Raw genomic sequence first — 23,211 nt, forward strand, 5'->3', positions numbered from 1 at the left:
TTGAGCGTTTTTATTTGATTAAAAGTATATTTTGACCCACAACTTGATCACTATTCTAACTCTAGCAACTTTTCAAATCATCACCGGCACAGTGGGAAAGTGTCACGTGACACGTGGAAGTGATTGTGAATTGAATTTAAGCAGCTTTCTAATGTTCTTCTGTTTTCAGCTTGTTTCAGCTATGCTTTTCAGCTATGCTTTTTTATTTAAATTTCTATTTATTTGCATAGTTAAATTTATTTGCCTACTTGTCATAATAAAAAAATAAAAGCAAATTAAATAAGTTAAATTTAAAATTAACCAACGATAAAGCATCGTTCACAGAAAATTCCTGTAAGATTTGACTTAAAATCTCTAATGAAATCTCTGTAATGATTCCAAGCTACATCTTTAATGCATTAAAGTCTATCACAGTAAGTTCTTTTTAATTTCGTAAGGACTTGCACATAAGATGTTTGCGCATACGAACTTAAGAAAAGACAAGTTTTTTCACTCTTTTTTTAACCATTCATACTCGGTTCGTTAGACAGCATTTCAAAATAACATCTCAATTTCAACTTCAATTTCTCTCCACCCCTCATCCAATGCAAACAAACGATTCTAATGAGCAATGCAAGTGCAACTGCGTACTTGCGCCTGAGCCGAGCTGTACCAGGCGCACGCGTTTGCGTTCATTGACCACAAAAGCGTCAAGCGAAAAATTTCATAAACACCCTGCCGCCTGCATTGCCCCCTATGCCCTGGCCCAACGGTGGTGCCAAGAAACAACATTAACTTTTATCGTGTTAATCCCATTCTTTTTACGACCACTACCCCCCCACAGTTTGGGTGTTACCGAACATGCGTCGCATTCCTTTCTGCCGTACATTGGACGTAACGACGGGGCACGGGTGTGAGTACGAGCACGGAGCAATGATACACTTTGATTGAGCAACTCTGTCCACAGGGCGCCAGCCAGCCATCTGTTGGAATGATTAAGCGGTCCCGAGCGGTTCTAGGATTGATCTCAGATTGATCGCGACGTGCCCATGAGCAAAGGCACTGTTGCGCCCTTTTTATTGCGATCTCATCTTGACCGTGTGTGGCTTTGAACGAACAAGGCCGGGTGCGGGAGTTGCCCAAGGTTATGGTCGCAGGTTTACGATCAAGGGCCGTCAACTGGGCTACTGGGATGCATGGTGAGCATTTACCGCATGTGTGTTTTTGACATGAAAATCTAGCATCTAGCGCAATGCGTTACACAGAGTAGGCCAATGTTTATTGTCAGTATCATTGGATCAGAGGGACAGAACACTTGTGCATGATGAAGTTATTACTTACCCGATACGAATGTGACATACGGGAGATAATTCATTTAACAGACGGGGTGGTCAATCGACCCGATCCCGAGGATCGGATGCTCTCTTTTGAAGTTTTCTCTTTCTCCCTAAAAGCAACCTTCCCGATCTTGGAACGGATAGTCCGAAACAGACAAACAAATCACCAGCGTTTGATGTTTGATCAATCTAACCCCTCGAAGATCACAGGCAGCGTGATACACTTCATTAATGAAGACGAACACGTTCTCAAACGCCTGTATCACGCTTTGGTCTTTCCTTTCGGCAGAGGAAAAGAACGAGAGCAAGAAAGAGAGCGAGAGCATCAGCGATCGAGAGTATTAGAGTGTTTGAGAGCAGCAATGTTCTGTTGCGACCGTTGAGAATTAAGATCGCCGCGTTAGTACCGCGGACAGACTGGTCCCGACGTTCAGTTGCTAAACGGCGATCGAGCGCGTTGGAATGCGCGGCTAATTGTTGTGGTCCCTCTCAAGCGTATTTATTTGTGCAATTATTTTTTTTATCATTCCTTACCCATCCTAGACCGACCGGGGTACGCTAGAACGGAACGGCACTTTTCGAAGAAAGTGACGCACGCGAACGTTTCCGCGACAAGATAGCTAATCAAGAAAGTGAAGAACAGAACGCAACAAGTGCAAAAAACAAAAACCCGTGACAAAACAGTAGTGCGCAAAGTTCTTAGTATTGGATTGTACTTTTTTTATTTTGCTTTATGCATTTTGCTCTTGCAACCGAGCTAATGTGTCCAATCGGTTGCTAAAGCTTGTAGAGAGTGTAGAGAGCAGCATTATCTGACGAAACCAATTAACTCGGTGCATGCTGCCGCGTCATGACGGCGGAAACGTTGAAACCATTTCTCAATCTACCGAACGCGACGGCCGGCGATCTGAAGGCGCACTGTGCGCAAAAGTCCGCCGTCAAGCGCGGCCTGCTTGCGCTCGGATGCATTCTGGCGGCGACCCTTTGCTGTGCGCTCATCGGTGTACAGGTATGTACGTTTATCAGCTTCCAAGTTCCAGTGATGTGTGGCGGACGGGGGGCAGCCGATAAGCTCGTACTTAAAGTGTCTTTTAAACCATACATCAGGCAAGCGTTTTCCGCTAAGGATGATTTCATTCACGTTGTTTATTTTTGCTGTACATGAAAGGGAATCCGTGCTAAAAGCAAAAATAGAACCGTGCGGGATTATAGCTGACAGTGGGCGGTCTGTGTTTTGTGTGTGTGCCGGGATGTTTATGAAATAATTATGCGGTAATTAATATTAATGCCTTGTGTTATGACATTCGGTCGCACTATCTACACGTCTAAGTCATGTGAGATTCGGTTGTTTTGTAATGCTAAAGCCACAGCAAACAGGTGGAGGCTAGGGCTGTAATTCTAAAGACGGACTAACTAGCCCGACTCTCTTTATTATATCACTCCTAGTGACAGTGTACCTTTGCTTAGTGTCATGTATATTTTGGGAATAAATCCGAACTGTGTGGCAATAAGACGTTATATTAAATCTGAATTAAAATCATAACCAAAGCCAGATCCTACTTCGTGATCTCTCTAGCGATCGGATCAGCTACTCTGCTTAAGTTGGCTGTTCTTGTGATGTTGAGCATGTGATTCGCTGATATCAGACCTCCTTTTGTCCTCCCCAAACATTTGTCTATTTTATTATTTAAAAACTTCTTACAAAAGGCTTTTGCAGTAAAACATTATTCTGATATTTACCTTCTTCGTAGAGCAGTCCGAATTAACCAGCCTGTTTGATTACATCTTGTTCTTGACGTAAGGACCTACGAGGTAATGCCGGCCTATACAGGCTTTCGAGACTTATTAGTTCCAACGCAGCTGGATGTAGTCAGTCCTTGCTACGGGAGAATGGTCCATATGAGATTTGATCCCACGCCGGCCTTTTGTTTAGTCGTGCGAGTTGACGACTGTACCACGGGACCGCCCTGTTTAGCTTAGTATTTTCTTCTCATATAGCTTTAAAATGGTTCCAAATTGCTCCTTGGAATCTTTTGAAGTTGTATTCCTACGTTTTGCTTGATATATTTGAATTGTTGTTCTAACGGGTAACACTAACAGTGTAGAGACAACACAATTTAACTTGTTTCGCACTTTTCAAACCCTTGCAACTCCATGCATGAGAATGATGAGAAAATTGATCCATCGAATTCCTGGTCAATTCAATGCAATATTAATAGCGGGTTAATGTGTTCACTATTGAAGATTGGCCAGTGTAGATAGAGGGTAAAGGACTTTGAGTACTTCTTGAGTAATTTTTCACATTTAAAAGCTTGTTTCCATTTTTATTATTCTTCTTGTTTTTGTGACACAACAACCGTTATCGGTCATGGCCTGTCTGTTCCACTACTAATGGACTTGGTTATCAGTAACTGATTGATGATTGCCCATAGCAGGATAGTCCATCCCTCCGCGTATGAGGGACACGGACTTTTAGGAAGCTTGAACCCATTACAGACATGTTGTTAAATCGTACGAGTGGACGATTGTACAACGGGTGCAGCTCAGCATTAAATTTCGTTCCATTGCATCGGTTCCTTTACCATTAAAAGCCCGCTTCCCTAATTGGAGCATCGTTTATTCCACTCGATTTGATGTATGCAATGGTCTGTCGGTATGCTCCTCCCAGCGACAATGCTCACTTTTACTGACCTTGGAATCTTTTAACCTTTCCCTCCCACAGATCTGGCACTTGAACAAGACGGCCGCACTGCAGCGGGAAGTCGATGACCTGAAGCAGCAACTGTACCTACGGGCTCGCGAATTCAACGAATACGAGGTAAGCGCATCGCACCGCAATCTTAATAATCTACGTACGGTTCCTGCGGCCGCTGTTGCGTCCTAATCCAACCGACAGACAGCCACTGTCCGTCTAAATGGTACTTTAATCAAAACCGATGGAAATCCAGACCACAAAAACGGTCAGATTACAAAAAAAACCCCGGGGTGGCACGGTTCTGCAATGCGCTGAGTAACACACAATAAAACACACGAACAAGACACGCTTCCAGCACCAGGGTGTCTGTGGAATGGGTAGCCATGGCGCCGGCAAACCACTTGTAGCGTGCGTTTGGCGCGTGGGCGCAACACTGTCCGACGATGTCCATTAAATTAAGCCTCTCCGGCCCGAAATGTCACACACCAACGGGCTGGACAACGAGACATTCGCCCCAAAAAAAACCGGCCCCAGAATTGGGGATGATAATATGCCACAACTCCCCTTCTCCAGAGCAGCAACGATCGCGGCGTGATCTATTTATGATGGTTTTTGGGTCCGACCTGTCGGTATATGGGCACGTTTTTACTGGTTGTCCGAAGTTGTAATGACCGTTCCAACTTTGGCATCCACAGCCTGTTGCCTATTTCTGGGCTACCACCCTTCATTGTCACATGCTTTGGGGGGGGCCTTTCATAATAACAGCCGGTGCCTGTGCCGAAATGAGAAGCTTCTGGCATGAAATTGAATTTCCGTTCCGTTGCTGCATACAATTGGCGTTGAAATTAAGCAGGAGCGTTCCATCTCGTTCCCTCGCTGCGGGTGTTGCATACACGGCCCGGGGTCTGTGAGCTGACAAATATCACATTTCCTGCGGGTTTCCGGCCACTCACGGTGACCCAGCGCCACCCGGTGATCGTCCCAAAACGATATCACCAAATCGTCATTCATTAAGTGTGCTATTCATCCCAAATCCAAACACACAAAACCAAAACCTCCACCGCGCACGGTCTCCGGTCTTTGATGGTGGTGCAAAAGGTTGAGGTGGAAATGATTTTATGAACTGCACATGACAGGTTAGTTTGTTTTTTTTTGTCCTCTTGTTGGTCCCGTTTAGATGCAAACAAGTGTGTGTGTGCAGCGGGTATTAGATGTTTAGATAAATCTTTCCACTGCTGCAGCAAACTGCTTGTCGTGCTTTAAAAGCGAACGCCTTTCGTGATGACCTTTTCCCGTTTGGGGGAAGTGATGATACGACGTCATTGGGTGCTGTAGTGCCGTGTTCATAATGATTTCATCGAAAAAAACACATTTCGTAGTTTCCGCTGTTTGGACAACTCAAAACTATGTTTGCGGGCACGATGAAAGAGTGTGAAAGAAGTGGCAGAAATTTTGGGTATTGGAGAAGCTTGGAGGTGAAACTTTTTCTCAGATCCACACAAATGTTGGAAAATTAGACCAAGGTGGACCGGGCAAAGGTCATTCCAATTCCAGGGAAAGCCATCATAACGGGGTGTTGGGCAGCATTATTGGATCCTTGAATTTTCTCAACACTGATGATTAATCATTGGATGTTTGAAAATGAAGTCAAGGTGTAAATAAAATATGTAACATATGAAATGGAATGTTTTAGACATGAATATTGTAGCTATCGCTAAGCTGGTTTGAAGTTCTTTCCACATCAAGGTCGTTTGTTTCACTGCGTAAATGAGAATAACATTCTCAGTAGAATCCAGCTCCAATGTTATTATTTTGTTTATGTTTTAAGAACCTTCGAAAAAACAGGCGACCTTCTCCTCTATTAACAATGTTAAGTAACAACGTCTAAAAAGAAGGAAATTTTAAAGTATGTTCATTAAAATTGGGCTGCACAAGGATAGCGCAAAATATATTCCCAGACGTACAATAACCCAAATAGATTCCAGTTAGTTCCATTTTTGGATATCGAGAATCGCGCCTGAAGCTATGCAATGCTTCTGAGTTTTATTCTGGTTGGAAGTTTCCTGTTAATACAGTGAACCCTCTCTTATTTGAGAGGCGATGGGACTGTCGAATAAGAGGGGTTTTCAAATTACAGAGGTGGAAAGTGAATGAAAGGTCCTTCCAAACAAGAAAGAGACAGAACATTTAGTATGCAGCCTTAACTGTTGCTATAGGAAACTGCGAACAGGATTGCCAATTTGAGCATACATCATTCAATAACCATGGCAACACCATACACAAATAAGAGGGACACAGATTTCAGAGGTTTTCCAAATTAGAGGAACAAAAATGTACTGGAAATCAAGGGACTGTGCAAAATGTTCAAATAAGAGAGGTTTTTCAAATTGGAGAGGTGTCAAATAAGAGAGGGTTCACTGTATACAGTTTTGTATGTACTTGATCAATTTAATATGGTTTAAGAAACATTTTAAGCAACAAAAAATATACCCAAATACCACCGTAATCACCCACATTCAAACAAATGCTGTACGACGAATGAATTACGATTAAAGCATACAACAAAGTTGTTTGATGCCATACATTGCATCGAATCAAAAACATACTAATTACCTGTAAAACAACCGACCGCGATACATTCAATACCATAACAGCTACTGCCTTTTTTTTGCGCGAAACGTGTCACGCACCACCCAAATCAAACGCGGTCGATATTGCGGTTTTCAGTAAACAACAGCTCGATCCCGCGCGAACGCACAACCCGTGCGACTGAAATCCCCGTGCTGCAACGGCTGCTAATTAAAATCGGTCTTTATTTGCCCTTTTCCATGGTGCTGCTGGTGCATCGACGACGACGTTTGCAACCGAACCGTTTGCACACTGGATGCTGGCACACCGGTGAATGGAAATACCGGTATTGCGCTCGGTGTTGGTTGTGATGGTTGGCCATTGCGGGTGCATCGTCCCGAAGCGAATCTATTTCTGTTGCCGTGCCGTTGAAATAGAGCAAAGAATAAGGTGTAAAGGTACCAGGTGCATTTTATTGCATTTTATTGCATTCTTGCAAATGCTGTCACCGACCGTTAAACGTTCGGTGTGAACTTTCTTTCCGCTTGATGGCAACGGCACAGGCAGCGAAACAAGACTTCATTTCGTTGAACCTGTCGAACCAATCACTCCCATCACTCTAACGATGCCGATGATGCCTAATGCGATACTTTTGCCTTCTGCCCTCCCTCCCTCCCCCCTGCCAAGATGCCAACGAGTGTCCGTTTGTAACGAGTTCGACCGTTAATGGCTACCGAATTGTAGTACAGATGAACCTGCCACCCACACGGCTGGGAAATGGGAAGCGCACGCCATGCACGATTTGCGTCAGCGTGTGACGGCGTATAGTCCCCCTGCTGCTCACTGGGTGGTACTGAGCGCGATGCGCGCTTGTCCTTGACTTTGACCAACCTCGAAGAACGGTTTTTCTTTTCAACAGGGACGTACCACACAGTGTCTACCGTTTTATTACCTTTCTCAGTGCAGCTGGTGGTCATAATGGGTAGGTGGGTCATAAATTTGACATCATAAATTTCCCCTCCGCTGTGGCTTAAACACAACACAATTTTTTGAGGATGACTGAATGTTTTGCACATGTTCTCTTTTCGAATCGTGGAACAACGTTCGTCGAATTGCACACAATTACCCATTTGCGCTTGTTTTACATCCTCAGCACAAAAGTAGAGTGTAGTTTCTAGATAATCTCCCCATAACCGATGCTCACAAACAAACCGTCATTCTATTGATTCGAAATGCCTCAGCAAGCAGCCAAAGAACTGCCCAACGATACGAAGCTTCCCATCGCCACGCTATCAGCAACATCAGCGATTGGTCAAATACAACCTTTAACCCCCGAACCGTGCACGAAAAGTGATGAAACGCATTTAGCCAGCCTTTGATCTGTGTGTCTGCTGTGCCGTCAGCAACACTACTGGTACGGAAACTGGCCGCTTCGTCCAATCCAACTACGGTGGATGGGGCGTTGTAGGGCGCCACCGGTTTGTTGATTGTCGTTATTGACAGTTCGTTTGTGTGATTCGTTCTTAGGGGTTCCCAATCGTACTCCCCGCACGTACGGGTTCTGCATTTCTGTCCGTTCTGTTAGGATGCAACACTCCACAAACTGGGCAATACCAAATAATGAACCGCAAATAGGTCGGGGCTTGTGTCGAGGCACATGGAGTCTAGCCTTCCGGCTACTGGAAAGTGCGTAAGAATGTTCTTCTGCAAATCACCATCGTTCACCAGACTTGGATGGCTCCTGTCGTTATGGTACATTAAACAAGCGGCCACCCTGGGTTACCATGGTCCAGCTCGTCAACTTTGACTAATTGGCATTCAATGCTGACATTTATGTGGAGTGTGCACTTACTGGGAAAATGATAGAGCCTAATGGAATACTCGTGTTAGCTCGCTGGCACTGTAATGCTGTCGATACTGGCTAAAATGGATAATGATTTAATATAGATAACCTAGCTATAGCAAAGATGGATTACCAAGTAATGGAATTGTTTTATTTCTATTCCCTAATTATGAAACATCAATTAAACTTTTTTAATTGGTTTAAACATTAATCCCTAAGTTTATTAAATCCTTTGCTTCTATTTTACACCCCAAAGCTGTTATGCACTATACACGGAACAGCTTAAATAGAGTCTTTTTTCGACTAGGTTCAAATCCACCTGCTTCTAAAGCACATCAAATAAGCATGAATTTATTGTTTCTGCTTTATTCGCCAACAAATCTGGAGGGTCAAAAATCACTCCATTCTGCAAGGACTTGACCCGTAAATTGCGCGTGAGCTACGGCTTATGCTCGGAACAACCCACCAGCTCCATAATTCACCACCAAATGTCGGATATGGAAATCAGTCCACAAGTCTTTAGGTCACGGATATTCAATCACACCCGTGGGGCCCCAAATATGGTCCCTTACCAGCTAACGCCATGGCGGTCTTTGATTGTTTGGTTCGGTTTGTTGGTTGAACAGGTACCACCGGATCTGGCATTGATTTATAGCGCTTCCCATGTCGTCTGCTCTCGGGCTCTAATTCGCCCTCCAGTACGGGAGGCTCGCATAGACACAGAAGAATGAAGCAAAAGCGACCACAAAAAGGTGCGTCGTCTAGCGCTGGGGGAGCAACCGATGCGGGTCGCAAACGTGACACGGCGGGCCTTGCTCTTGGAATCGGGTTGCGATCCGATCGGGTGCGATAGCGGCACTCAAGGCGTGAAATTATTGACACGCTTACCCGCTGGCGTCTTGCTGGTGGTTCAGTTTCTCAAGCTCAGCACGCACACAAGCTATCGTTGCACCTTCTTGCCAGTGTTAATCATCGATCGCGGGTCGCGGGTAGTCCTAGCCACAATAAACAACTCTACTCGATTCTCGAGAACGCCGTAACGATAACACGCATCACTCCATAACTGGGAGGGAAATGGTTCATTTCAAAGTGTGTTGAACCGGTGTAAACAAACTCCTCACAAGCTGATTGTTGGACGGGCGATCTACTTGGCGATCGGTATTTACTGGTGTGATGGTTCGGTCCCGGCCAAAGCCGCCCTGTTTATCATATGTTTGCCACACGATCATCTGTGCCGCGCGGGTTTTTATTAATGTTTATTTTTATCCTCAGGAGTGTACGTCCGATTAAGGCGTGGATAGGCAAGGGGAGCAAGTTATGAATGATTTGTGGCTATTTTTATCCCCCATACGGTGTAACGCAAGAAGCAGAAACATTTTATAAGATCATTTCACTCGGAATTCAACGCGCGATCGAAACATTGACTCACACTTGAGATCGTGTGCGTGTTTGAGCAAAGGGAACGGAAACATGTGCTGCAGTATTCAATTAATTCAAACAATTTAATTTAATTGCCCATACATTGCATACACTGCACCGTCGATTGCACAAGCACTCGGGCTATGCGGCTTCCCTTTGTGTAAACTGCAAAGAAACAAACAATACCGCCCGTGTAAATGATGATTAATTTGATCTATTTCGCTTTCTTGTCAGCATCGCCTGGCAGCGAAACATCTGCAACGGTGTTGCATTGTGCGAGCCCGCGCAAACTCACACACACACACACACACACAATCACAAACATAAATAACTGCCAGGCGCCACTCGGGTTGACAGGCAGCAGCGATTCGTAAACAAATTTGAAAACTCGTCCCGAAAACACCGTGCAACCATAAGCTCTCTGGTGCTGGGAAGTAAAGTGTGATCTTCTGCTGCGCGGAACAGGGAAGTGTTGACATTTTGGCACGGTTCACACCATGTTCTGCCCGAAACCATGGAAACAGAAGGCTAGATCTTCACGAACAATCGACTTTACACAAGACGTCAGGCGCTGCCGAATGTCAAACGATCGTATCAAATCTAACATGCAAAAGCGGCATTTTTTTCTTATGCGCGTCATACAAGTTTAGTTGACTTTCTATGCCCACGCGGCGAAGATGATAAAACAAATCCTCGCTCCCCACATTCCCTACACACCCATACACATTTTTAATCGGCAAAACGGGAGAACCCAACGACTCGGCGAAAACGAACCATTAAATGGGAAGATTTATCGCCGCTTCTATCGCTTTTCGGTTTGCCGCCGTTTGTACTCGCATGTTGGCTGTGGTACGCAAACATGGAAGCGTACTACCACTATCAAGGCAGCAGCAGCAGCAGTGAAATATGAAGCAGGGCAGTGTATCGTAAGTTTGATGTCTTATTTTTAAACTCTTCTAGCGAGGAAATACGATTATTAGCGAGAACGGGAGATGCTGACGCAGGGGAGATGGACGAAGAATCTTGTTGACGCTGGTCAATGAGTGTTGCTGTTTTGTTGTTTCTTTTACAGTTCTCCCCCGTCCCCACTGCATGCCCGGTGCAGGATGCTGGCGAAGCCGCAAAACCCGCAAATAAAATTGATGGTCATGGTCGCTTTGTTTGAGGATTTTTAAGTGTTATGGTAGTTTTTATTCGTCCAAACCGCCCTACTACCTGCGGGGTCAGGTCCATCAGTGTCAGGATCGGTTCGAGGACTGACTCATTAGCAGGTGGAGGGGAGGGTAAATCGTTATCGTTACCGATGGACCTTTTAATCGTTGCGGTGAAATTAGGACTCATCTTTGGCAGCCCTAACACGCTCGGTGGAGAGGAGTTTAATTCGTCAAATAAACAACACACACACACTTTAGTTTGAATGATGAAAACATGAGTTTAGGGCAGTATCGTAAATACAAAAACACGATGTTTTATGTTCAAGCATAAATTAGGGTTGCGCTTAGGGTCGCTTTCTTCAAGGGCCGTATAGAGGATTGTGTGGCTCGATTTTATACGACTCAATGTTGCCCATGACTCATTGTAATTTGTGGGGAACATTTTACGCAGAAAGTATGGATTTTTGGTGAAGAATTAACTGTGGTTAGAAGCTCGGTTTATTTAAAAGGGAATTTTACTTTTATTCGAATACTTAATGAATCAAAATTAATTTTGTATAATAATGCATTTTAAGGACACTTTCCTAAATGCATTTAATTTGAATAATTTCAAAAAATTTTGGTTTGTCCATCCATACTTATACTGATTTAATTCCCAGTGTTTGCTCACTACATTCAACACAATATCAACATTTTGGAAATGGCTTTTTGGCTTTAAGTTGCTTCCAAACATCAAAATAAATTCCATTTTATTTGCTTTTGCCTCTCCAACACTCCCCTCCACACGCTACCAGCTCAAGCAGGATAATCAATTAAAATTCCTTCCAGCGCGCAAAAGTGCCATCTGCCGAAACATATCCCGTCCCGAGAACGCGAACCATCTAAAAGCATAATAAAAACTTCCGACGACGCCACCCATTTTTAGCGGCTTTCATTCTCAAGTATATCTTTCTATCCCGATAGTCTCGACGCCATTCGCTCGATTTGTGCAAAAACTGAAAAAAAAACAAAACCACGCAACAGATAAACAGCACCGCACATAGCACAAAATTCCCTTACTTATGAGCCAGCTCAGCTCAGCGAGCGTAAAGCAAAACACTCTGCCACGATTAATTTGATCTTATGCTTGAGCTTCCGCATCTTTGCCGGCGTATCGGAACAGACACGTTCGATCGGCAATAGTCAGTCGTTCCACTGTAGCTCGAACGACCCTCGTCTTTCTTTCTGGCGTGGGATGAAAACTTTACGCTTCGTACAAATAGGAACAAAAACACTGAAAACCGTAAAGAATTTTAGGCCAACATAGTTTGCCAACAGTGAGTTCGTTGAGACAGGTCGTTGAGTTCATTAGACGATGGCAGGTGGTGGTTATGGCTGGAACGAACGCTAGCAATACAAAACTCCGCACCATACCATGCAGTTCATTGAGGGTAGGGTGGAAAATATTTTCGAAGTATTTTTAGCCGTCAGACGCGCTCCATTTTCCGCCCGAAGACTGATCCTGCTGGATCAAGCGGTAATTAGTGGACCGGTGCTTTGTAGTTTCGATCGCAATCAGCATCGGGCAGCCGTTTTGGCAGGCCTGAGATGAGAAGGGGGCAAATGACGCAGATGTGACCGCGGACCGGGTCGAGCGACAATCTCACACGGGTACGGGTGCCGTATTCGCTTCAAGCACAGTTTATAATTTGCACCACGATCATCATTTGCGGAATGATTAATGCGGCGGGTGGGTGCTTCGCTACCGGCTGGCCAGCCGGCAGCCTGCCAGTAAAGTGCTTCACCATGTGAACTTGTGCGTTTCACTTTGCAATTCCACAACTCGAGGGAAGCAACTAACGAAAGGGGGATGGAGGGTCATGTTTATTAGCCGACGGAAGCAAAATACAAGGGGAACGGGGAAAGAGCGTGAAAAATTAAATCTACCGAATGAATTAATGTCGCGCGTGTCATTTATCACGCCGCTAATACATGTGGCGCATAGTTGCCGGCCAAAGAATGATCTACAGTCGCTACAGTGATGTATGTGCACGATGGAGGCGCTCTGAATGGGCCGAACGGTTCACCGACGACCGGGCGACCCTGCCCGCCAAGGTGGTTCCTGTGGTTCGAGCGCTGGGCAGCGCACGGTTGTTGGTTTGTTTGTTTGTTGTTGAACGGTGCGAGGCCATATACTTCTCCGTAGGGAACCGATCCCACCTTGAATATCGGTGTGCTGACGTACATATGCAGGCATAGGTAAAAGAGTGTCTTTTCTTTTTTTTTTACAAATCATCTTGCAAATGCGACGGAAGATTGATGGGAGCGTTAAAATGTGTGAATTTGCTCCTGTCCGGCAGCCGAATTTATTGAAATCGCTGTGTGTGATCATGTTTCAGGGTGTAAAAATATGCTCGGACAAAACGGCGAGTATAACCGCTCAACCGCTGATAAGCTGCAGATAATTTATCGAAATACTGTGGACAAACGGTTTTTAACGGTCGTGGCGGTTGTAAATCACACCCAGTCTCGTTTGGCATTTCGATAAACAGCTCACAGAGAGAGGAATGTTTGATGTTTTCATCTAAGATAATCTGCCTCCGTATTCTAGGCATTTTCTGCCTTCTATCCACATGCGATCAAAAAAACATATTCGAAATAGATTTCAAAATGAGTATAAATTTCAACCAAGTGTCAAACCATTTAATGTAACCCATATGTCAAACATCAGCTCACCAACATTCTCAAGTACGCAATCCGTACGTCATCAACGAATCACCTGCCCCCGTACTTTGCTCGGCCTGCTACGATACCTTGTGCGCTCTGTCGTAAGAGCAAAGCTACATCCACATAGAACGGGCATGATTTACATAGTAAATTTGATATTTTTAAAAGCTCCCCACGCAGGGACGCACACATCAACAGAAAACGCTTTGCGTAATGATTTGCTTGAAGTCAGGTAAATGGAGACCTTTTCATTGTTTTTGTCTTATGATGTGCAAACCTTTCTTTCCCGCAAGCCACAAAAGCGAAAGGGAACGATATTCTACCGAACTCCTTTTCCTTTTCTTCGGAAAGGTAGGTATTCCTCCAAAAAAAGGGTTTCACTGTCACTTGCTTAATCGAGTTTTGGGGAAGGGTGAAACTTTTAATGAACTCTACCTTAATGGGGCCAACCCTGGGGAAGGCAGAAGGTTTTGATTTAACGAGAATTGTTATCCCCTTGTGCAATGCTTGGTTTGGGAGTTGTTATCAGCAAATCACACTCATAATCACTTCTGGCTCTCTTCACAGTTCGACAACGAGCTGTTCGACGGGCATGATGAGTACGTGTACGAACCGGACCTGGATCCGGATATGGTCGAGGATGGCCACCGGCGCGAAACGGAAATGAGCGAGAGTGGTTTGTCCAGCAGCGGCATGCACGAAGAGGACGAAGACATCGAGGGCAGCGAGGAAGTGGGCGAGGAGGAGGAGCACGAGGAACGGGAAAACCTTGGCCTCGAGGAGCTGAAGGAAACGAACGAGGACGTCCAAGACGGCGAAGAGGACGGCGATATACTGATTGACGACAGTGTCGACATGAGCGTGTCGGCGTCCGCGGCCGGTGGCAAGCGCCGAGCACGGTCCATTTCCGGTGTGACCCGGCAGGGTGTACCGATTGTCGACGAGCCGTACGTACCGCGCCGGAACCGCACTCGGCATCCGCACCGGATCTTTGAGCAGTTACGCCAGCGGCCGGAAGAGCTGGTCACACCGCCGACGTCGGGCGAGATGTTCCGCTGGGATGTGGAAAATCGGTAAGTGACGCCTCAAGTGTCTTGGTTGGTCTTGGTGTGCTAATGATTGTGTTTGCAGCAAAACACACACCGCCTCCCACAGCCAGCAGTCGTACGGGTCGATCAGCATAAGACCGTACCAGCACGAGATGCATCAACTTCGGGAACATCACAGCACCACCACGCCGATGCCCGTGTCGTACGGTTCACACTCCAGTGTAAGGCACCACTCGCGCAATGAGGTAATGAATGGGGATCCTGTTTTGACTTTTAACTTTCCACTAATAAGCACTCCCTTTACTTCGCACTAGCTGAACGCTGGAAATCCGACTAAACCGCCGGCACAGATACTGAACCGCATGAGCCGCGTTCAGGCAACGGGCGAAAACATGCGAAAGCAGCTCCAGCAGCATCAGCAACAGCGATTCCCCAAGGTGGTGGGAAATCCTGGAACGCAAAAGGTAAGCGGATCGGTCACCCAAACCGCAGTTCATTCTACAATGTTGTTCGAGCTAACCTTTTCTTGCAACCCGCATCCAAACACCAGGAGATCGTAATGGCACCAGAGTCACGCGTTCGGTTGCGGCAACGCAAAGCCGGAGCCGTGCAGGGCGGAGCCGAACCCGTTGCCAAGGGGCTGCATCTGGTAAAGCAATCGCCGAACGGTGTTTCCCACCGGAACGTGCGCCATCGCGATTGGACCGCGAAGGACAATGTTAGCAAGCAGGCCCTCCTGTCCCAGACGACCTTTACGTTCGACGGCGAGCAGCTTACCATCAACGAGCCCGGCCTGTACTACCTTTACGCTCAGGTGAGTCGAACGTACGGGTAATGAGGGATACGCGGCTTTCCGGGAAGTGTTGTCGTTCGCGTGACACTTTTCACTGGAACCGAGCACAGCGACGACCTCCGGATCGATGGGAGGAGATTGTTGTTCGTGGTATTTTTTTCACCAATATAGATATCTTTTTTTTTGTGAAAACGGAAGAAACATTCTTTGCAAAGCGGAAAACTAACCACAGCAGTACCCTACGGCGGTTTTGTATGTTCGGAGAAGGTACAAATTATTTAGGAGTTTTGCATCTAAAATCGTTTTCTAACACTGTCGCCTATTCTCGGAAATATTTTATTTAGTTATTCGGTAAATGCTTCCAAGAAGCCTGATAATATATTTAGAGTATGATGGACTTGTGATCCAGGCTAGAGCTTTATAAATTCATAGAAAGCAGAAGCTAACGTCGTTTACAGGAAGATATGGCACAAAGTTCCTCGTCATTCATTTTTTTCTGCAAATTGATCAAGTTAATTAAGCTTCAAATTACAGTTTAGGCTTTTGTGAGGAACAATGTTTGCCGAGAAAAATTGAGTTGCACATTTTTCTTCATGGACACAGTAGTAACTGCGAAAATCCTCAGCTTAGGACATACTTTTTAATCAGTGTGCAATATTGTTTGCTTCTAAGTTATCAATTTCTTGCGCTGTGACTTGTTTAGGCCTGTGACTTATTTATTGCCATTGTAGTCCTATGCATGGGGGCACGATCCATGACGAGCATGTTGTTAAGTAGTATGAGTGCACGACTGTATGAGACCAGCACATTGTTACATTGCTATAACATTCAATTTTTTTTTTGAAATTTCATTATATTATGCAAAAAAAAAAACATTTTGATTAAGTTGAGCAATTTTTCATCCGCCTAAAATGCAATCTAAATTAGGAAAAACAACTCCATTGAAGCTTTTAAAGTAACCTGTTGCAAGGGCTGACTATCAGGCTGCGTGTAACTAAATAAATCTGGAAAGCCTGTACAGGCAGTCCCCGAGATACACGGTACCTCTTATACGCGGACAGTTATTTTACCTAAATTTGACTGTTATTTGGGCAAATTGTACTGATTTGACTCATAAATTGGCAAATCAAAATAATTTCTCTTTAGATCGAATGTAGAAAACCATTTCAAAAGGTTTGAAACAGTTGTATTCAGTCAGCATCATATCAAATAAGCAATAAAGTAGCTAAAACCACCCCTTACTTGCAAAATTATACGAAATTTAGTGATATTTTGGCTGAAAATCGCGAGATTCGACTTACGTGGAAATTCGAGATACGCGCTATTTTGTGCCCGTTTTCGGTCCCCATTAACCGTGTATCTCGGGGACCGCCTGTATATGCTGGCATGACCACGTAGGTCATCACGCCGAATAGAAGAACCTGCAAAGAGATTATAATTGCTTACAAATTGATACCATCGAGATGTAAGATAAAAACAAAGAAACATAATTTAGTGTCTGAGAGAGAGAGAGAAAAATAGATAAACTATCTAAAATTATTAACATAGAGACAAACATTGGTGACTTACGTCTACATTCAGCGGTTACGACGGTAAAAAAAAAGTTGCAATAATGCTGTACGATCTCTACAACTTATTGTTTATACGCATTCCTTCCCTTCTTTCAGGTGACGTACGACAACGAGCACGGCAACAACGGCTACAAGGTGATGGTCGGCGGCAAAAAGCATCTCTCCTGCACCGTCCATGTGCAGGGACAGAACACGAACGCCTGCTTTACGGCGGGATTGACGGAAATCGAAACCGCCGGCACGACGGTCGCGATCGAGGACTTTGACCACGGTCGGCACCACGTCATGTACCCGGAGAAAACGTTCTTCGGCGTGTACAAGGTGGGCCGGCTGCCACCGCACACCGGCCCGAACGGGAGACTGCGCCAAGCCCGGAAGGTGCTGCCTTAATGCTGGCAGCGGAAACAGGGCGTGAAGGCGATTGTGAAGCGATTGTAAACTTTATGTACTGTATTTCGGCATGTGTACCTGTATGTGTGTGTGAGAGAAGATGAAGTTAAAGAAGGAAGAAAGAAGAAGCAGTAGCAGCAAATGGGTTAGGAAACAGGCCACACATTGTTACACTTTATTGCAATCGCTACTAGATGGTGTGGTAGGCAACAGCGCAGTGTAGTAAGCATGTGTAGCCTCTCTCTATGTATTTATTGTCCCTCTCATCCCGGTGTGTTTGTCGTTCGTTTTCCCCCCTTTTTATATTACTTCTAAATACTAAAACTCCCTACCAGTAAGCATTCTGTGCTGCATTATAATACTGTACTGTATCGCCTCGTGTTTGCATAGCCCACAATGTACTGCATGTAGTCACATTCGCCCTGTTGTTGGTTTGCACTCACCCGTCGGACATGCATAGCTCTCCATCGTCCGGGTTCAATGCAGCCCAAGGAAAGCATTGAGTTTGTGTGTTAATTTTACAGCACGTGCTTTCGTGCTGAGCAACGGAATCGGCCCTGTTGGCACGGATTGATGCAGCGAAAGTAACGAGGCGTGTGCAATTTGATAGCATAAGTGTAGGGAACCGAATGATCGAGGTTGAGAAAGATAGATAGCAAGCAAAGAACAGTAAAAGCAATAGCACACAAAAAACTGAGACAGAGTGTCAAAGCTAAAGAAAGAAAAGTGAAGAAAACCCGTTTCCCAAATAAAGATGTACCATTTGCAGGAAGCAGAAAGAATGTGTTGCACACTTGAGCGAATCGTCAACTTCAATCGTGTGGAAGGAGGATGCAAAAAATAAAACCAAGACACGACAGATAGGGTTGATAACTCGATGGGCGATAACGGGGATCCAAATATTCGTCGTTTGATAGCCTGGCGCTCGTTTAAGGGGGCCTTCTTGCCTCCTTCCGTTGGGTTGGATTCCGGTTGGGAAAGTTTTTCGCATTCCAGCACGCGCAACGAAACCGGAAAATGTACTGCTCCGAGAGGGGGGGGGGGACGCGTGATGGTGCGTCCATCCAACCCAAGAATGTGAACCGTGACGGCACTCGTGACAACGCTGGTGCGACAGACACGGAACGAAGAAGACAACGACCAGAAAAGCTTAACGATGCATGTCAGCAAGAATGGCACCACGGGCCCGGGAATGACCCGGCACACGGGCGATGACACACATATTAAACGATGCCGTGACACCCGTTTTTTCCCTCCCCCGGTACAATCACGCCTAACACTTAATGCTCTGCGAGCTGGCAAAAAGGATTGGAGGGTTGAGCCACGAATTTAAGACGATTTTTGGTATGAACTTCTAGAAGGTGTCAACGTGCGCAACGTGGTAATGTCAAAGTCGGGACAGTCGGGAGTCAAAACCCATCCTGCTTTCTGTCTGCCCCTTAACGAACTTAACTCGTCAAGCACCGTTTTGCATATCCTTATTAAAGCGGCTGCTTCAGTTCTTGGGTAGACCGAAAGCGATTGGAAATATTAATTCTATTATCGCTTCATTCATAACAAACACTCTTCACGGGGCTTCTTCGCTTCATTATAAGAAGAGAAAGTGTGCAATGTTCTGGGCATCTTTTGAGCCATACATCTTCTATTTTTGTTCTCCCTAGTTTTCTGTGAAAGCGCTCCTATTCATGGAGATCTTCCATCGCCCCGAAAACCGCCCCTTCACACGTCGTACGCCGGGGCGTGCCCGTAGTGGAGCATATTTTAGCATACCCAAGCTCCAACCCCATCCGTGCGGCCCCTATCGTTTGCCGGGTGATTATCATATCCCACCCACGCTGATGCTGACGCTGGCAGAAATAATAAAAATGCCTCATCCCGCCGCCAGGAACGGCCGCACGGCGAAAAGCGCCCCAACTTTATGCTTTACGACAAGCAGCGCAGCTCGCTCACGCCGGTCATGAAGCGCACATACACGACAATGTCTTGTCGGTGTCTTTCTTTGCACTCACTCTTGTTTTTCACACGATGTAACACGGTGTAGCGAGCAATCATAAAAGGAGGCGGTGAAAATGAAGCTCTAAAGGGCATATAAAAATTGGTGTAGCGGTGTAGCCGGCTCGTAACCACGTCCACAGCCGGGAGAGCACGGGAGACGCATTAGTGCGTAATGAAATGGGAAATGGGGGAGCGTTCTGACAGGTGGTGGTGACGGATCGGGCGCGCCATATTTCACGCGCGCATCATGGCTAGAACGAGGTGGTTGAAATAAAACCAACAAAACTGGCGCAGGTCTCTCGGTTCTCGTGATACAATACGCCATGATGTGCGGCAGATTGAAGTTCTGGCGAACTTTGTAAGCTTCGAGGGTTTCGAGCAGACGAAGGATTATGGTCCTGGATGTGCGTTTGCTGTGGTGAAGTATTTTTTTTTTGTTGTGCATTTGCTCTTGCGCTTTCCCTTAACATCCATCGTAGTGAAAGCTTTAGCGAAGGCGTGCAACAAGCGAAACATACAGATTGTTCATTGTTTGCTGCGTTTATGCCATGTGTACCTTGGTTGCACTTCGCTCTTCACCAAAAAAACAAATCATTTTAATCTTGTTTAATTCAAAGCAAGTACCGTTAGCATCATTTCAAATACGGAACATTAACAAGTAAGGGAAGGTAGGTAAAGACGGACACGTTAAGAAAAATGTTAAAAATCTGGAGACTTTTTAAATACAACGACCATGAAAATGTGTAAACATTATCTCACACTCATGTTTTAACAGAAAATGTGTTGAAACTTTTAAGTTTCTATCATAGTTTATGTTCTTTTCATGAATTAAAAACATAAATTAGGAATTGTAAGCACCATTTCTAACACCTCGTAGAATTCAGAGCCTATAGCATTTTTGGAATATTTTGCACTTACAGCGGACGTTGCTCCAGCTTACAGAAATTGCTCCAGCTTACAGAAATTACTATTGAAGTGAAATAACTATTACTACGAGGTGAAATAAATCAACAAATTCGGTGTCCTTCTTTCCCTACGACAAAGTGTCCGTCTTTACCCACCTTCCCCTTAGAAGTTCACTCTCCCCGTCGTAATCCGTAATGCTCTTCCCAGAAGGGCTTTACCTGAAAACAACTTTCCTCCACTACTCCAAGGTCTAATTACTTACAAAAATATCATCGCCTCTCAAAAAAAAAAACTGTATCTGCACTGAAATGCTTTGATACTTTTAGCACGAGTAAATTTTATACATAACAGCTTCGCTCAGTACCACAAAAGCTCAACTTTCCCCATATGGTTACTATGGTTATGCACTACCAACTAAATGCTCTTCTCTGTCCATCATCATGGGGGAGGGGGGGAAGATTCATATCAAAACCGGAAAGTATGCTCTCGAATGGAAAAAGAGAAACCTTACGTAGTTGTCATAGCAATTCAATCTGGCAAAGGTGACATTTACTTAGAAAAAATCACTCTCAAAAGTTAACAATAGCGAGTGTCACTTCCTTCCTTCGAGCGTGATGGTCCTCTGGTACAAATGGGTTTTGAGAGAATCACTGGTAAGCTGGTGTGTTTAGTGAGTAAATGTTTCGTGTGAAAATTTAGTGTTACATTAGGGGACTTCTTCAAATAGCAAAGCATGACGCTTTTAACAGTTGATTAAATACATTTTTTAACCATTATATTGGGCTTCAAAGCGTAGAACACTGCCTCATAAAAACACCCATTACATGAGTTTCTTTTTACTTGTGTGTGGCACTTCAGAAACGCTGCAGACCTTCACCGCAGAAAGGCAATATTATTTTGCCTGCCGGCCGCAACACCCGAACGACCAACGCACTCAACGCACCCAGCGTCAAAAGCTATTCTATAGCGTCGTGGTCTAAGAGGGATGGCAATTTTTCAACCATTGCTCAGCCGGGCAGCGCATTAACGCACCACAATGGACCACCAACAACTGGCCAACCGGAACAGGAATAACAGCTTCCACCTTCGCATCCGTACACGCTCACACTCAGCCACCCAGGCAGCACATCCTGCGATCCAGTGTCCGAGGTCGAAGATTAATGGCCCCCACGGCTGTGGGAAGAAGGCACCGGCAGTGCGCTACTGTAGCGCTGTAGCGAGCGTTCAAGTGCGTTCATTATTGATTTCACTTCGCAAGAAGGACACAGACGACAGCACGAAGTGACCACCGTTACGCCCGGTTGGGCGGTACAGTACAGCATCCGACCTCACGCTTTCTCTGTTCCCACAAAAATCTTTTGGAAGTCCAGCTTACACAGTCGATGCGGATAAGAGGCGAACAACACACCAACAAAAAACGGACACGGATTCCCGGGGATGAATAAATATGGATGAGCTGAGTGGATCGAAAGTTCCACACCACCACACCAGACACATCATGGTGAGTTTTCGGACGTCCAAATCGGAATCGAATGCTTATACTTGATTGGCTCCCGCCAACAATTGCTCAAGGTTGGGGCCGTTAATCTGAAGCGAGGCGTTATCGGAGGACGAACTTTCGTCGACAAAAGCGAAACAGCTTCCGGCTAATTATCGAACGCTTAAAAATAGTTCACTTACTTCTCGAGATCAATTCCACGAAATAAGTGTTGGGTTTTTTTTGTGCTTCGTTTTTTGCATCCCAAAGCGATGATCTATTTCCTTTCAGGGACATTGTTTCCACAAGCTTCCGTTCTCAGTGTTTTGCGCATACAGATGCGTCCTGCCAGACCGTAGGAAAGACCGCTGGAAAGACGTTTCTGCAATGATCAGAATTAACTTTTAGGCATTAGTATCGCTTGCTTAACCAGTTTGAAAGCGGACATTTCGTTTCATCGTTCCCAGTACTCGGGAACAAACCATTTCAACTTGTCACAGAGCTTTTTGTTTCCATTTTTGGCTGGTTTGCGCTTGGCCTTCTGTGAATTCTGCGAACTGCCATTGGTACGCTGGTAATAGAAGCAAAACTTTCCGATAATCAGTTTTAAACCGTACCCGTACCCGGTGCTGCTGGGCATGAATTTTTCGTTTGGCTTGAATTTAATATTTATAAGACAAAAAGGAACACGGCGATGGTTAGCAGCGGCAGACCAATTTAAACCGTCAGTCTCCGTTTGACATTTTTGGAGCTGATTGGTGATTGTGATTCGATTGTCTTCGAGATGGTGTGTTTATCTTTAATTAGGAGAAGCTGATTGCCCGGAAGAGGAAAATACTTTTCCTTTATTTGTAACTTGTTTTGCTCGATTGGTTTCAAATATAATTTAATTTCATTGCGATACTCAAACTGTAATATAATAAAGCTTTGGATGCAGATTTATATCTATCTTCACATATAATAAAAACATGCATTAAAAAGGTGCATTTTATAGGCCATACTAACCTACCTCCGAGGATTTTAATTAAAAGGTAAAATACCCTCATCTCCCGGGAATAGAGCACGCACCGCGATCAATCAAGCTAATTGATCATTCAAGTGCGTTCTCTCAGCAATCATGCTAACCATTCTGCCTTTCCAAAGGCACACAGCAAAAAGCAGTGGAATTGCCAGGCTTCACAACAATATAAAAGACCAAAGCAAAGAAACCCCTGGTTCGGTTTGGCGAACGTCATCGTTCATCAGCATAATCCTGCCTTACCTTTTAAATTAATGTCCCCGGCGCTCTCAGTGCCGCACTCGAGCAGCCGCGGGAGCGGTGGATGTATG

The 23,211-nt window shown here is 45.1% G+C and overlaps 1 protein-coding gene across 1 annotated transcript; it reads left to right on the forward strand.

The window, feature by feature from the left end:
* Window positions 1–1,727: 1,727 nt before the first annotated feature.
* Window positions 1,728–17,596, forward strand: LOC120949835 (uncharacterized). Its single transcript, XM_040367388.2, has 7 exons — window positions 1,728–2,325; window positions 4,039–4,134; window positions 14,269–14,774; window positions 14,833–14,995; window positions 15,065–15,214; window positions 15,301–15,564; window positions 17,211–17,596. Exons 1-7 carry the CDS (start codon window positions 2,167–2,169, stop codon window positions 17,502–17,504), a joined length of 1,632 nt encoding a protein of 543 aa, XP_040223322.2. The 5' UTR covers window positions 1,728–2,166; the 3' UTR covers window positions 17,505–17,596.
* The last annotated feature ends 5,615 nt before the right edge of the window (window positions 17,597–23,211 follow it).

The sequence above is a fragment of the Anopheles coluzzii genome, chromosome 2 (assembly GCF_943734685.1).
Source record: "Anopheles coluzzii chromosome 2, AcolN3, whole genome shotgun sequence".
NCBI classification, from domain to species: domain Eukaryota; kingdom Metazoa; phylum Arthropoda; class Insecta; order Diptera; family Culicidae; genus Anopheles; species Anopheles coluzzii.